Consider the following 15,655-nt stretch of genomic DNA (forward strand, 5'->3'; position numbering starts at 1 on the left):
GCTCACCCTGGCCAAAAAGACACCGCCAGGGGGCAGAAATACTGCATTCCCTCCCCCCCCCCCCCCCCCCCCCCCCCCCCCCCCCCCTTTTTTTTTTGTAATTATAAATTCAAGTTGAATGCCAAAACTGCAGAATGCCACGAGTCCGACCGGCCTCTCAAGCAGAAATTAAATCGTACAAATATTGCTCCGGCTGAACTCGGCCCCTCGGATGTGACAGGAGGAGGAGGGGGTCGGGGATAAGGCATTGTCATCTGTATGCAGAAGGGCTTTGTTAAGACCTGTACAGACAGGGTGTGTGCGCAGGGCCGGGGGGGGCAGGGCTATGAGAGCAGAATGACCACGGCTCCATCCAACCACATCACGTCGGAAACACAGAAACCGTCCCCAAAAGGTACTGGGACAGCTCGGAGCCCCGGGGAGCGGCGCGTTGCACAGTGAGAGAGAGCAGGAACATCTTAAATATGTAAATACGTGGAGCTATCAGTCGTTTTCCATAGGGTGAAAAACGCAGTGAGGGAGCGGGGGATGTAAGGACAAAGGGACGAAGGGGACATCGTGGGGAACGAGCATCCCAACCACACCATGGGACAAGGGACCAGCGGACATGGGGACAAATGAGACCGGGGGAATGAGAATCCCCGTGACCTTATGGGACAGGAGGCCAGGGGACATGGGGACAAGGAAGACAAATGGGACTGGGGGAAAAGTATCCCAATGACCCCATGGGACAAGGGACCAGAGGACACGAAGGACAAAAGGGACAAGGGGAATGAGTATCCCCATGACCTCATGGGATAGCAGATCAGGGGACGAGGGGATATGGAGACAAGGGGAACGAGTATCCCCAAGACTTCATGGAACAGGGGACAAGGGGACGCGGGGCAAAGAGGACTAAAGGGAACACAGGAATGAGCATCCCAGTGACCCCAGGGGACAAACAGAACCAGGGGACAAGGGGGGCAAATGGGACCAGGAGAATGAGTATCCCCATGATCTCATGGGACGGGGGACCAAGGGACAAGGGGATATGGGGCAAGGATGACAAACAGGACCAGGGGAACAAGCATCTCAATGACCCCATGGGATAAGGGATCAGAGGACATGGGGGGCAAATGGGATAAGGGGAACAAATATCCCCATGACCTCATAGGACAGGGACAAAGGGCATGGGGCAAGGACAAAAGAAACCAAAGGAACGAGCATCCCAATGACCTCAGTGGACAAAGAGGACTGGGGACAAGCGGGACAAAATGGACCAGGGGAATGAGCATCCCAGTGACCCCGTGGGACACAGGGACATCTGGGTGAGACGGGCAGGTGGTGGCCCCCATATAGGCAGCTATGGGGGAGCATTTGGAGCGGGGTGTTATGCAACGAGACACCTCTGAAACCTCTTAAATACGTAAATAGATGGAATTACGGGTCGTTTTCCATAGGATGAAGAAACGTAGCACGTAATAGCTATAGTGTGACACTTCCATTTGTAAGTAGCACATCGTCTTTATAAAAAGGTACAGTCAAGAGCACCATCAGCAGACGTTTTCCAACCCCCCCCCTGCTCTAAGGGAGCGGATAACCGGGCTCCCTGGTGCTGAGTGTTCAAGGCACTTCTCAAATGCAGCATAGAAAGTCCTGACATTGAAAACAAACAGAAAACGACGACGAACCACAGTAATAAAACTGGCAAAATGCTAACAGCTACCTACGGTTTCCTCCTTTCATATAAAAAAAAGGGTAACTCCGGAGATCCAGTGTACAAATACAAAAAATTGTGCATAATAATGTACCATAATACTGTACATACAGCGTAAACCCTTCAATGAGAATGATTTAAATATACCTATTTGTCTCCTGGCTTGGAAGGCAGAAGAATAAAGTCCTACAGTCCTACATTATGCGTATAAACACTTCCTTAGAGCTGGAATCGCTAGCCAACAGTATCCCTGAAAATAAGCAGAACCAAATATTTACTTAATGGAAGCCATTACTCAACGGGTTGCTGGTTGTGAGAAAAAGACAACATATAAACCCAGCCAAGGTTAAATCCAGACAGAGTTCTTCCCGTCCCCCGATTTGCTGCTGGCGCTGCTTTTGTTGGAGCCCGCCTTGGACTTCTTCTCTCTGGAGCTGCTGCCGGGGTTGTTTTGGTTGTTGTACGCCTGGATGGCCATGTCCAGGCGTTCCTGAGCCACTTTGATTTCCCTCTGCAGGTTTTCCAGGTCGGCGGGGATGTTCTCCTCGTTGCTGCCGTACTGCTGCTCCTGGGCGATGTTGGCTTTGTTCTGCTTGTAGGCCATCTTGGCGTTGGACAGTTCTGTGTATTGCATCTGATCGGGTTTGACCGCAATGTTGTAGCCAGGAGGGGCAGAGGGTGTGTTCCAGGTAAAGGGGTAGTTGTAGGTACCAGAGTCCTCCAGCTCTTTCCTCTTGTTGTTCAACGTGTCCCGGATCGTGCCAAACCCTAAATGGAGCATCTCCCACACATTCAAAAGCAAACACATACAGCTCACCCCGTACATTATGAGCAGGAAAATGGTCTTTTCGGTCGGCCTTGAAATGAAGCAATCTATCTTATGGGGGCAGGGCTTCCTGCTGCACACAAACACGGGGCTGACCTCAAAGCCATACAGGAGGTACTGACCGATCAGAAAGCCGACCTCGAACGTCGCCCTCACCAGCAGCTGCAGCACATAGATCCTCATCAGCCCGTCCTCGCGGATCCGCCGCCGCCCGTCGTGCTTGGCCTTGGCGGGGGGCTGCTGCTCCTTGTTCTCCCGTTCGCTTTCCAGCTCTATCTCTGGGTACATCATCGGGTCCTCCTCGTGGTCATCCTCGGCCTCCTCCAAGCCGCGGTGCTGTTTCCAGCGTGTGGAAAAGCTTTTGCTTCTGAACCTTCTGTCAACGTCACTGTGCTCCACCATGCGGGCAATCTTATGGATGGCGTAGCCCAAATACATGACGGACGGAGTGGCGACGAGAATGATCTGGAACACCCAAAATCTCACGTGAGAAAGAGGAGCAAAAGCGTCGTAACAAACGTTCTCACAGCCGGGCTGCTCCGTGTTGCAGACAAACTTGCTTTGCTCATCGTAATAAATGGATTCGCCTCCCACAGCAGTCAGAACGATCCGAAAGACGATCAGCACCGACAGCCAGATTTTGCCAACGAAGGTGGAGTGGTTGTGGATCTCCTCTAAGAGACGGGTCAGAAAGCTCCAACTCATGGTGGTCAGATTATTTTATCTAGAAAAGAGACAAAGCCCCCAAAAGAGTTGAGTTGATGAGCTCAAGGCTGCACGTTGCAAACATGCAATCAGGAGAGAAAGGCTCTAATCTGACAACCAACACAGAACTCTTCTGTGGCATCACCTGCTATCGGAAAGCTCCAGCTGCCAGGACTTGCTTGAAGATCTACGTCTCCTTTGCAGGCTTTTGGGAAGTCCCCTGTCAAGAAATAAAGTAGCAGCTCTCTGCCACTGCACAAACAAATCTTGCTTCCAAAGCTCCTTCCATGCAGAAAAGAAGGGCACGGCTGCTCTGCATTTCTAATGTTTACACTTTGGACTGAAATCTCCTTAATACAGTGGATCAGAAGCTCAACTCCTGGGACATTTTATGGGCACTGCTGGCCACGTCCCACTGCTGACACCAGGACTTGTTTTCAGTGCTGAAATCTGAGCTAACAATATTGGCCTCCACCACCCACAGCCAACAGAGAGAAACACAACTAGTTTAACTTTAACTATACTGCATGCCTCAGAGCCCTGAAAAAGGGAAGAAAGGACCCTACAGAGCAATGCCAGAAGTCTTAAGGTAGCAATGAGCTACCCAGCCAAAACCTGAGAGCAGGCAACTGCTGTTGACTTTGCTTTAGGACAGGACAACACAATACAGAACACAGTCTGAGCAGTGCTGCCCTGCAGGTCTACAGTTTACAGCTATTCAAGTTGTTCCATGCAACGACAGGGGCGTTCACGGGCAGCATACTGAGATTTGAGGCAATGCAATTAATGCATTGATACAGCACAACGCAATCAGTGCATCAATGCATCGCCAACACATCAATGCATCACCCATGCAGCCAATGCATCGTCAGTGCAACCATCAATGCAATCGGTGTATCATCAATGAATGAAATGATACAAATTTACCTTTTTTTGTGAAATTAACTGTTTCATTGAAAAGACATCAGCACAGCACAACATGGCTGGGCTGGGTGGGTCATTTGGTTCATTACTTGATGACATGATGAGAAAAAAATGGCATGATATAGCATTAAAAAAGCACACGCAATGCGGATTAAAGACCTTGAAAAACAACTCCCACATTAGAACAAAGATCAACTGTTCCTATTTACAGTGAGCTCCACCAAGACCAGAAACAGGTCTGCACACAGTCTGCCTCTCCCCAGCAGTCCAGGCCTGCCAAATGCCACATGTGGTACAGAAGCCTGCAGACTGACAAATGGAAATGGAGTATAATTGATGCAGAAAAACACATTGCTTTGGAGGCCGAGCCCATTGAAACAAAACGCTTTGGCCAAGGAAAAGCACAAGTCATTGGGTAAGAGCAGTCACTCTGGATTGCAGTTAATGGGAAAAGGAGTCAGAATCCTAACGGCGAGCTGCAGTACAGCAAAAGCAATTAATGCATAAGGGATCTCACCTCCTTGTTAGCAAGACAGCATGCCGTGCCGGTGTGTGCATCCTTCAGAAGTTGCAGGAACGTCAGAGAGTGAACGTGTCAGCCTCGAGTCCATCTGAAGAGAGGGGAAGATGCCTGAAAGAGATCGGAGAGTCCCATTTGTTTCTCCGGGGAACACGGGGAGAAGCGGACCAGAGCTGTGAGCCCCTCCCTGAACTCATTCAGGACAAAGATCGTTTTCCATCCTGACTTCCAGTGATTATACAAATGAGAGCATCACAGCTCACCTACAGACGCTGACAGCGCTGACTTGACATTCAGATTAACCACAGCCTTCTCATGTGCAAGGCTTATCAGCTGTGCGTTAACGGCATGCGTTGATTAGGAGGCTCTCACTGCTCAGACTTGAAGCTGCTGAGCAGCTCTGCTTCCCCCTGACAAGAAAACGTCATTTATTCTATATTTAGCCCCAGTCCAGAGGAAAGCTGCGGATACAAATATGGGAAAACACACCAGCAGCACCTTCTGTCTGCAAGGAAACCTTTAGGCTCAATGAAACGACCTCTCATTAACCCGCTGTCCTACTGGAAACGTTCATCGCAATCTAATTAGAAGGAAAGAACAAAGTCGCAAGCAGAATTCTGGCATTTCACGCGTTGTATCCTTCCGTTTTTGAGCTAGAGAGCAGTGCTGCCTTCACATATGTGCTGCAGGACCAGAAACACGGCGGCAACCTTCACCCCACGTCCACTGAGTGCCTCCCAGAGCTGTCGTCCTGGCGATATTTAACTCAATAATCTTCCATTCGTTTGAAGGAGAAGCCTATGGACGCTGACACACATCTGAAAAAGGCAGAATGTCAGCAATTTCAGCTCGTTTAAGTCATGGCAGAAAGTGCACCCGAGAGAGACTTTCACTCTGTGTCTGTGTCATGGGCTCATCCCCACGCTCGGCACAGAAGCAGTCGGCACAGGGAATGTATTTACAGCATTTTTCCCCTTTAAATATATCCTTCTGTGCCGCCCTAATTAAATCTGATTAATTTATTAACGATATATTTGTTTTGCTTTGTTTTTAAGCAGTGTAAAAAGATGTGCGCTGATTGGAAAAAAAAAAAAGTGAAGAACAAATGCATGGCAATTCTGGTGATAATCCAAAGTGGTTTCATGCTGCATGAAAGTCAAATTAGGCCCCCGGGCTAATTAAGATAGGATTTGAATTAGGATGAATGCATAACTAGCATTATTCATTCAAATCTCATTTACATTCACGCAATTTTTACTACTCAAGAAGGAAGAAAAGCAATGGCCAAACCCATCACCAGCAAAGCAAAGATGATGGAACCACGGATCCCGGGCGGAATAGAACAGCAGGCTGAAGGAGAGGTGGGGAAATAATAAGATTCTTGTGCTGTCAGAAAAATAAAGATGTCAAACACGCATCTTTTGGAAAACCAACACGCATGAACCCACCCAAGCATTCAGCTCAGAGCTGAGCTGGAACTCGCGGATAAGAGCCGAACCCCCGATAGCCTCCGAGTGCCCTGTAGGTAATGGCAGCATGGAAAGCCAAGTGACAGTTTTAGCATCGCTCCCCCGCAGTGACACAGCTCAAATGGAATTGGGAGATGTGTTGTGCTGGCCAAACTGGCGTTTACTTCACCTACAGCAACGGGGAGCTCCGGGAAGAGGTATTTCCAGGGCGCTGGAGGTGAGCTGTCGGGTCTGTGCCATCTCGTGGGGTTCTGGGATCCTACAGACCTGAGATAACGAGGAAGTTCGGCAGCAAGCCCCAGGTGATGCTGGCACTTCAATGATGCGAAATGTAATAATGGAGAAAACAAGCTGGTCAGCGGATTTCACAAGAAGGCAGGGTGTTATCTGACAGCCTGTGTGATGGAACAGCTGGTCCTGGGGGCAATGAGCCACAGCATAACCCAAAGCTGGGACTGCAGCTCGCCACGTGAGCTGCCCCTCTGCCTCTACGTGACTTGAAAGTAAAGACTAACAGGGCAGGGTATGAAAAGGGCAACGCCTCTGTGCAGTAAGGTTGAATCTGAACCTCAAGTCCGACAAGAACAAACAGCCAAACATGAAGGTGTGCAACCAACACCCGACTCTCGGACTGCCATCAAACAGCACAGCCTGATGACATCCGAACATCAGCAGTGGATCCTTAAAATGACCACTGCTGCCAGCACCAGTGATGAACCCATTGGCTGAGCACCATCTCAGTACGGATTCAGGGCCACAGAATATTTCTGGTTGAGCTCTTCGTTCCCTTTACTCCTCTCAGTGTGGATTCCATGGGGTTTCTGCAAGATGATTATGGTTGGATGTGACGATCCTAGAGGTCTTTCCCAACCTTAATGATTCTATGACCAGAAACACTCAGCACTCATCATCCAGATACCAAGGAGTGCTCTCCAGCAGCTGCTCCCACCTGGACACCTCGTGATGGGGCAACACGTGCTCCTCAGCCCAGGACACAAAGCATTACCACCCTCCAAAACACTCTCAAGATAAGCGTGCCCAATAAGCCCAACACCAAGCAACAGAACCACCCATTCAACTGATTTATTTATAAAGATGCTTAACCCCCAGTTTTTCTCGTACCAATGCATGTTACCCCCAAAAATGTACAATGTTTTGCCAGCTGGCAGTTGACACTACAAATTCTATCTCCTGATTTCAGACTACGACTCTGACAGAGTTCCATGGCAGGCTCCCAAGCTCTGGCTACAAATGCAGACACCCCACTGCTCCATCTCTGGGACACAGAGGAGCCACCAAGTGCAGTCACCAAACCTGCAGGGTTGGCAGGGACCAGGCAGGCAGATCCAGCCCGCTGCTACCAACCAGCGCAGGTCGGCAGCACCCAGTCCAGTTGGGTTTCCTCCAAGGATGGAGAATCCACAAGCTCTCAGGGCCAACCTGTTCCAACATCTGGCCACTCTCACAGTAAAAAAGTTGTTCTTATCTTTAAGGGGGATTGCTGTGTTTCAATCCATGCCCACTGGGTACCATCCCATCGCTGGGTGCCACACAGAGGAGGCTGAGACTCAAGCAACAAAACTACTTTTCCTGTAAGAATGAACACAACCGAGGGGGGATGTGTTACAGGGACTGGAAATACACAGCAGAGCAGCACGGTGACCCTTTCCATCCTGTGTTGGATGACAGCCCAGATAGGAACACTCAGGACACACATCGCAGCACGGTGTCCAACTGACGTCCCCATACCTGAAAGCAGACCTGAGGATGTCTGGGGACCCCCACACCGAGACCCAGGACACAGTGCTGAGATCAGAAGGAAAACACATTCGGGCAGCCATCAGAGAGCTTTCCCCCTGAGTAATGCAGATATCCACAATACCCCTTTAATGACTCCCGATCCCACTGCGGCGCTTCCCCACCGCGCTCCTCCTGCACGCTCACAGCCATGAGTGCCAAAAGGAAGTGACACGCTGGAGGCAGCTGACCCAAATATCACTCTCACGGCCATTGCAGGAAAAAAGAGAGAAGCCCAAAGAGAGCAGCGCTGTCTGCTCCTGTAAGTCAGATGGCTCCCACTGAGCCGAGCTGGAGACGATGGGTGGGTGCACCTCATTCACCCGGCACCGGATTATGACACATGGGAAAAAGTTGACTTCTACTGATAGAACCACACAGCAATGCTAAACTTCCCCCAGTTTCTCATCTCCAGGCTTTCAGGACTTGAGGAGGGTGGGCATGTCTTCACACAGCCTCGTTAAGTCACTGAGAGAACTTTTTGCTCGTGTTGTACCCCTCTCCCAACTGGAGCTCACAAGCGGCCCAACCGTGTCCTCGTGGAGAGGCAAGCAAAATTCTGCTTCCCAAAATACTCTTAGCACAAAGGATGCTAAGCAGCACGTGCTGGACCACGGCTCATTCACTCAGGAAAACAGGGACTGACCACAAAGCAAGGCAAGTCCAAGTGTGATTTGGGGGATTCCCTTACCACGGCATCCCTGCACCTACTCCACCACCACTCCACTGCTTCAGAGGCTCCTCAAGAAATGCCCAAAAGCCCCAGCAGGAACAGCTGACTGCTTGGTGCTGCTAAAAGAGAGGACAGCAACACATGGGAAAAACAAAGCCATTTCCCCCTATCTGTACTCACAGTGCAAGAAACAGGCACAGCTCCACCGCTCGAGGGACTCCTTCAAGACAACGGTTGCAAAGCAAAGCCTGGCAAATTCTAGGTCTCCAAACCCAACACTCATACAGGATAAATGAGACCGTATGAAAATACAGGCTAGAATCATAAGGCAATACCTTTTCCAGGAGAAAAAGTCAGACAGGATTCTGTACGGGGACTTCCAGCACACAGCAGGCAATGCAGACTGCAGGCATTTACAGGACTTGCTGCTGTCTCTCAAAGACTTCTTGCCAGGAAACCACAAGGCCATACTGGGACAGGGACTGTCCCACAGGGAGGAACAACTGGGTGAGTGATAACCAACAGAGAGTGGGAGTAAAGCATCACTTCCTGCAGAGGAGAGAGGTCACAGCACAGCCTATGTCACAGAATTCCAACTGCAGAGTACAATGGGAGCAAAGACTTGCAGTGAGTCAGGGACCAGAGATGACCACAGCCACATGGAAGCTCAGTGTGAACTGCTTCCCAGCTCTTCAGAGCTCCCTTAAAGTATCCCAGGAATCAGTGTCCAATATGAAAATACCTCTCCTTTCGAAAACAGCTCAACTATTTGAACGTCAGCTGAGGAATGTCTGCTTTAACTAAAAACTGAGTCATTTGTTAACCACCTAAGAAATGTTTAGTGTGAAAACCAGATTACTTTTTTTAGTAAAATCAGGAGTAGAGCTGCATGGAAGGCAGCACACCAGCAAGGCACATAGCTTTCAGATGTAAGAACCTGATTGTTTTATTTTTAACCCCATTTGAAAGCACCCTAACACAGAGCCAGCCCAACGCACGCCACCCACCACCCAACTGCTAAGCCCAAGTCCCCGGACTGCACACCACCACTGGCACTGAGCACTCAGCCAGGCTTCAGCAGCTCACCAGGAGTCAGAAACACCCTCAAGGAAGGGGGAAAAGCATCTGTGTGCACAAGGATCCACCATTCTGGGCAATCTGCTGAAGCTCTGTGACTTCTGTTGGAGCTCCGTGGTCTTCATTGGAGCTCAAAGACCTCTGCTGGAGCTCAGCCACCCTTGTAGGAGCTCAAAGACCTTCGCTGAAGCTCAGCGATTTCTGTTGGAGCTCAAAGACATTTGCTGGAGCTCAACCACCCTCATTAGAGCTCAAATACCTTCAATGGAGCTCAACCACTTTCGTTAGAGCTCAATCACCTTCACTGGAGCTCAACCACCTTTCTTAGAGCTCAAGCACCTTCAATGGAGCTCAACCACCTTCGGTAGAGCTCAACCACCTTTGTTAGAGCTCAAGCACCTTCAATGGAGCTCAACCACCTTTGTTAGAGCTCAAGCACCTTCAGTGGAGCTCAACCACCTTCAGTAGAGCTCAACCACCTTCAATGAAGCTCAACCACCTTCGGTAGAGCTCAATCACCTTCAGTGGAGCTCAACCACCTTCGGTAGGGCTCAACCACCTTTGTAGAAGCTCAGTGCTCTCCTGAACGCTGCTATGGGAAGAGCCCACACACCCTTATGCCACAAACACCACTCGTCACCGCACCCGCTGCATCTTCCAGCAGCACACCACAGCCATCCTTGGGTTTAAAGCCAAAATAAAGACCTGTTTTGCATTCCTTCAGTAGTGCGGCTCAATCAGGAGAGCAAAGTGGAAACAACACTGCACCTTTTGGAAGGGCTTTGGGAGCCCAGCAGAAGCAGCAGCGCGCACAGCAACCTCCAAGGCAAATCAAACCACCTGGGCAAAGCAGATCAATGGCCGAGAGGAACACAGAAAAGGAAAGTGATCAAACAATCATCATCCACCTCTGCAGCACCACCGAACGCAACGCTTACACTTGGAAAGAACAGCAAAAGCTGCTGATCACCCACAACAGATGTCCTCTCTCCGTATCTCAGCAATATCTTAAACAAGGTCAAGCACATGCAATCATAATTGCCTCCTAACAAATGCCTACCTAAAAAGGTGGAACTAATATCCGTAAGAGCTGGAAGCTGGTATCGTGCCCTTATTTAGGCACGGTGCTGACCGACTTCGGCGGTTTTCATCTGAGGAAGCTAATCGGGAGAAATCCCTCACTGCTGTGCAAAGCCATCAATCCCAGCTCCGCGACTCCACTGAGCACACGCCTAATTTAAAGCTCGAAAGCAATCCTGCTAATAACGGCACGCGTGGAGCACCGGGACGGCCCGAAACACCCCCCGAAAAGGCACCAAAAGAGCTCTGCGTGTAACTGAGGCACGGAGAGGACGGCGGCTGCCAGGCTGGGGGCTGAGCACACACATCTGCTCAACTTTAGGCACATAGAGCATTTTTCAGCCCAGTGACCCCACAGGGAAATGCCTCACACATCAGCTCATCCGACTCACATTTTCCATCACATTTCCCCCCGTACAGCTTTGCCCATAAAGACGCTACTCGTTTTTTTGGGTTTCTGTTTTTTGGGTTTTTTTTTTTTTTTTTGTTTTTTTTTTTTCTTTCCAAATATAGCTTTTTATTTATAGCCCAGGAAAACAACGCACCCCGCGGGACCACTGAGAGCCCTCCTGTGAATTGCCCTCTTTAAGGGATTATTGCCAAGATTTGGGACCACGGCACCGACGCTGGCCGGAGGAATGGCCCCCAGTGAGCCCCTTCATTGAGCATCCACCAGCCTTCCCCTCAAACCATGGGTTTTATTTAAGCACAAGACCCCGGCCTTTAACAGCCCCCACCAGACCTCCCAGCCAACAGCGGTGCTGCGGTGGGAGCGAAGGGAAAGGCAGAGAATAGGAGACATCTGTATATTTTTCCCTGGAGCCATCCCTCATTGGCCTTGGCTGCCTGAATGACACCTCCAGGCACTGCCAAAGCACCCAGGACCCCAACCCAGGCTTGGGCTGGATGGGACAAAGTGGTGTTTTAGGGCAGTCGGGGTGTTTGTGGGCTTACAGAATGGTGTCTGTCAGCACATCACCGAACCAACACATGTGTGTGTGTGTGTGTGTGTGTGTCAAACATTCACAGCCAACTCCATCCGCCGCATCCCGGGCTTCACAGCTAAAGGATCTCTGCCCTTGAACCCCGTCCTTGCCAGATGTAAAGCTACACAAAATCAGAAGAGCCCTTCCCAATATTTCACCCGCGCCGCGCAATCCCCGAATCAATCATCTCTTCAAACTGCAGGAAATTCCTCATAGATGCCTCTTTTCTAAAACTAGAAGCAGCAAAGCGTGCTCAGATCCCTTCCCGAACTCTTAAACCTGGGTTCAGCGTGGAGCTCTGAGCCCTCCTGCTCTCTTTTCCCCATCCCAGGCGACCCGGAGCCCTCAGCCCCGCACCCTCAGCTCCCAACCATGGGCACCCCTGCGCTGTCTGTGCTGATTTGGATATCTCCTGCCAGGAAGCAGAGACTCTCCTTTCCCAAGGGCTACAAGTGGGTGCAAACCGAACCCAGCCAGGAGACAAACAGAAGGAGACAGTTCCTTCCCTACGAACACACGTTTGGACCTGCAAGGTGATCCAAACAAACTCACACAGCTTAAACCACGAAGCGATGCTGGAGAAAGAAGTGCTCGGTTCTGCTCCTTAGCACTGAAGCTGCTGCTCAAAGGCATCAGCGCCAGCAAAACTTACCACTTCGGCCCCGACAGCACAAAGGCAGCCACTTCGGATGGGGTACAGATGTAATTTGAACTGAACTGAAACTCGGCAGAGCCGGTTTGAAAAGCAAAAGGGTGACAGAGAGAGGAGGCAGCCGGGGAAAATCCACAACCCGGCCGCGAAAGAACTGGAAATAAAAGCCTCTACACGATGTCGGAGCGCAGCAAAACGCCCCCCGCGCCCGTCCGGCCCCATCCGCCGCTATCCGTGCGGCGAAACGGCGGTGAAGGGGGGAGGGGAAGGCGCGGCAGAGGGGCGGCTGCCCCCCGAGGAAGCGCCGGGACCGACAGCAGCTCAGCCCGCTTACCTGCAGCCCCGCCGGGCGCCGGGCATGGCGAGCGGCTCCCAGCCGGGCTGCGCGTCGCTGCCGCGCGGCGAGAAGGGGCCGAGCAGCCGCGCATCCGTCAGATGCAGAGAATATGCCCGGATCGGCGCAGCAGCGCACGGCACGCCCCCAGCCCAGAGCCGCTCACCGAGGGGACGCCAGCGCTGCCCCCCGTGCCTGCACAGCGCTGCAGCGACGCTCATCTCTGCGCCGTCCCCGCGCTCCGATGGCTCTGAAACGGAAAGCAGCGCACGTACCAAACTCTCCGCTTCGTCCATCAGCGCGGCGCTCTGCTTCTCCCCTGGGAAAGCAAAACCGCGTTCAGTGCGTTCTTAGGAGGAACCGCCGACGGTTGCATTCACAGCGCTTCCCCGCTCGGGACAAACGGAGCCCCGGCCGCTGAACCCAATTGTTGCTCAAGAATCCATACTGCACGCGCGTGCCCTCATTCCACCCCGCCCGCTGACTCCTCTGCGCGATCAATTTGGGAGTGGAAAAAAAAATCAGCACTTCCCTGGGAAGCGAGAGGGCTGAGCAGGCAGAAAGAGCCGGGATTGATCCCTCCCCGAAGAGAAAGGGATGAAAAATAGCCCTAAAAATAGATGTGCAAATGTCACCGCTGTGAAATCCTAAAGCGAAGGCGAAAGGCCCCACAGGGGCCGGGATGATCCTAAGGGAGACATCGCTGCTGAGGGATGGAGCACACAGAGCAGAGCGCTGCGCTATGGGGCAGCAGCCCCCGGTGTCCCACAGCTGAGTATGGAGTGCCACCAACCCCAGGTGTCCCATACCTGACTATGGAGAAACCGCCAACCCCAAACGTCCTATAGCTAGCTATGGGGGGCATCGTTTGTCTGGCACCACCAGATGTCCTATAGCTTGTTATGGAGCGCCACCAACCCCAGATGTCCCACAGCTGGCTATGGGGGGCATCATTTGTCTGCTACCCCCAGATATCTCAGAGCTGAATGTGGAGAGACCACCAACCCCAGATGTCCCAGAGCTGCCTATGGGTGCCACCAACCCCAGCTGTCCCAGAACCAGCTGTGGAGAGACCACCGACCCCAAACACCCTACAGCTGGCTATGGGGGGCATCATTTGTCTGGCACCCCCAGATGTCTCAGAGCTGAGTATGGACAGACACCAACCCCAGGTGTCCTATAGCTGGCTATGGGCGCCACCAACCCCAAATGTCCCAGAGCTGAATACGGAGTGCCCCAGGCGTCCCATACCTGGCCATGGACAGACCGCCACCCCAGACGTCCTATAGGGGCCACCGTTTGTCTGACCCCCCCACACAGCTGCCCGTGTAGCGCTGCCTCCCCCCGATGTCCCACAGCCGGCTGTGGGTGCCACCCGCCCGGACAGCCCCGGCCGCCCCACACACGGCTGTGTTTCAGACGCCCACCCGATGAGGCCGGGGGGCAGCGCGGGCTTTGGGCTCACTGCGGGGTGACAGCGCGGGGACAGCGCGGACGGCGCACCGCGGCCTTCAGCGCCCGGAGGGGCTGCGGGCGGCCCCACGGCGACGGCGGGCTTTGGGCCGCGCGGGAGGACGGCACCCCGCACCGTGCGGGCGGTGCTGGCACACGGGGGGGGCCCCGCCTCGCCCCCAGCCCCACATCGCCCCGCACCGCCCCGCAGACCCCTCCTCACCCCTCATGGCCGCCGCCGCCGCCGCCCTCAGCGCGGCCCGGGCGGGGGGCGCGGGGCGGCGCATGCGCACAGCGCCCCCCAAACCCACCCCGGAGCTCCGAGGGGCGGCCGCGCTGCGCCGCTACGGAACCGCGGGGTCACGGAGATGGGGGGCGGGGAGGGATACGGGGACGTGGGAGGGCGATGGGGACACGGACTGGGAAGAGATATGGGGCAGGTTGGGGGCAGGGAGACTGGGAAGAGGGGGGACAGGGACATGGGGAGGGATGGGGACAGGGGCATGGGGGAAAGGGACATTGGGGAATGGGATGGGAACTGGGGAGCAAGGACGGGGACAAAGACACTGGGAATGGGGGGAGGAATGGGGGGCGGGGACACTGAAAGCGTGGGGACAGGTTGGGGGCAGGGAGACTGGGAATGGGAACAGGGACATGGGGAGAGGGGTACGGGGTGGGATGGGGACAGGGACACGGGGACAAGGACACGGGGAATGGGGGGAGGACAGGGATGTGGGGACACGGCCGGGACAGGATGGGGACAGGGACACTGGGAATGGGATTGGAATGGGGACATGAGGACAGGAACACGTGGACAGTGAGACTGGAAAGATACGGGGACAGGTTGGGGTCAGGAACACTGGGAACGGGATGGGGCTCACCCCATTGTTCAGCGCCTCAGGACCCCACTGGGGCTGTGAGCGCTGCACCAATGAGGCCAACGTGGGGCCCCATCCCAGCGGATGGTCCACTGCTACTGCTGTGTGCCCCGCGGTCCTACTGCGCCCCTGCTGAGCCCCGATGAACTCAGGCCATGCACAGCCCCGCTCACAGCTCCCCACACTGCCTCAGTTTACCACTGCACTGCGCTACGGCCAGGCAGACAGGGAGGGATTCCAGCCCCCCATCCCACACACATTCCCCATTCCCATGCAATGACCGCATCCGTGGAAAATTCCCACCCCGCGCGGGGCCGCCCGTTGCAGGTCAGTGTTTTCCAGCTGTGATCCCACTGGGAGCATCCCGTGTGAGAACTGCCTGCTTCCCACGCTGCTGGCCCCGTCCCGCACACACCGGGGTGTGCAGAGATATGGGGTGGGCAGAGACAGGGGGTGACGCTTCGGGGTCTGCCCATAGGGAACAGCACAGCCCCCCCGGAGCTGAAATCCAGGCCTGGAGCACAGGGCTGGGGGCAGAGCCGTGCTGGAAGGATGACGGATGTCCCCCTCACCCTCCAGGGACAAA

The 15,655-nt window shown here is 53.5% G+C and overlaps 1 protein-coding gene across 24 annotated transcripts; it reads right to left on the minus strand.

Annotated features, from left to right (window-relative positions):
- Positions 1-1,483: 1,483 nt before the first annotated feature.
- GJC3 (gap junction protein gamma 3) lies at positions 1,484-14,457 on the minus strand. Of its 24 annotated transcripts, none has more exons than XM_046904340.1 (6): positions 14,415-14,457; positions 13,015-13,058; positions 4,935-5,081; positions 4,669-4,782; positions 3,373-3,447; positions 1,484-3,246 (listed from the first exon to the last, which is right to left on the minus strand). In XM_046904340.1, the coding sequence occupies exon 6, from the start codon at positions 3,225-3,227 to the stop codon at positions 2,043-2,045; it is 1,185 nt and encodes a 394-aa protein (XP_046760296.1). In that variant the 5' UTR covers positions 3,228-3,246; positions 3,373-3,447; positions 4,669-4,782; positions 4,935-5,081; positions 13,015-13,058; positions 14,415-14,457; the 3' UTR covers positions 1,484-2,042. The 24 variants fall into 24 exon arrangements, with proteins under 24 accessions (XP_046760296.1, XP_046760295.1, XP_040509069.1 ...); XM_046904339.1 differs by having other exon boundaries at positions 4,935-5,489; XM_040653135.2 differs by lacking the exons at positions 13,015-13,058; positions 14,415-14,457 and adding exons at positions 6,314-6,454; positions 8,946-9,047 and having other exon boundaries at positions 4,935-5,489.
- Between the last annotated feature and the right edge of the window lie 1,198 nt (positions 14,458-15,655).

Source organism: Gallus gallus, chromosome 27 (assembly GCF_016699485.2).
Source record: "Gallus gallus isolate bGalGal1 chromosome 27, bGalGal1.mat.broiler.GRCg7b, whole genome shotgun sequence".
NCBI lineage: Eukaryota > Metazoa > Chordata > Aves > Galliformes > Phasianidae > Gallus > Gallus gallus.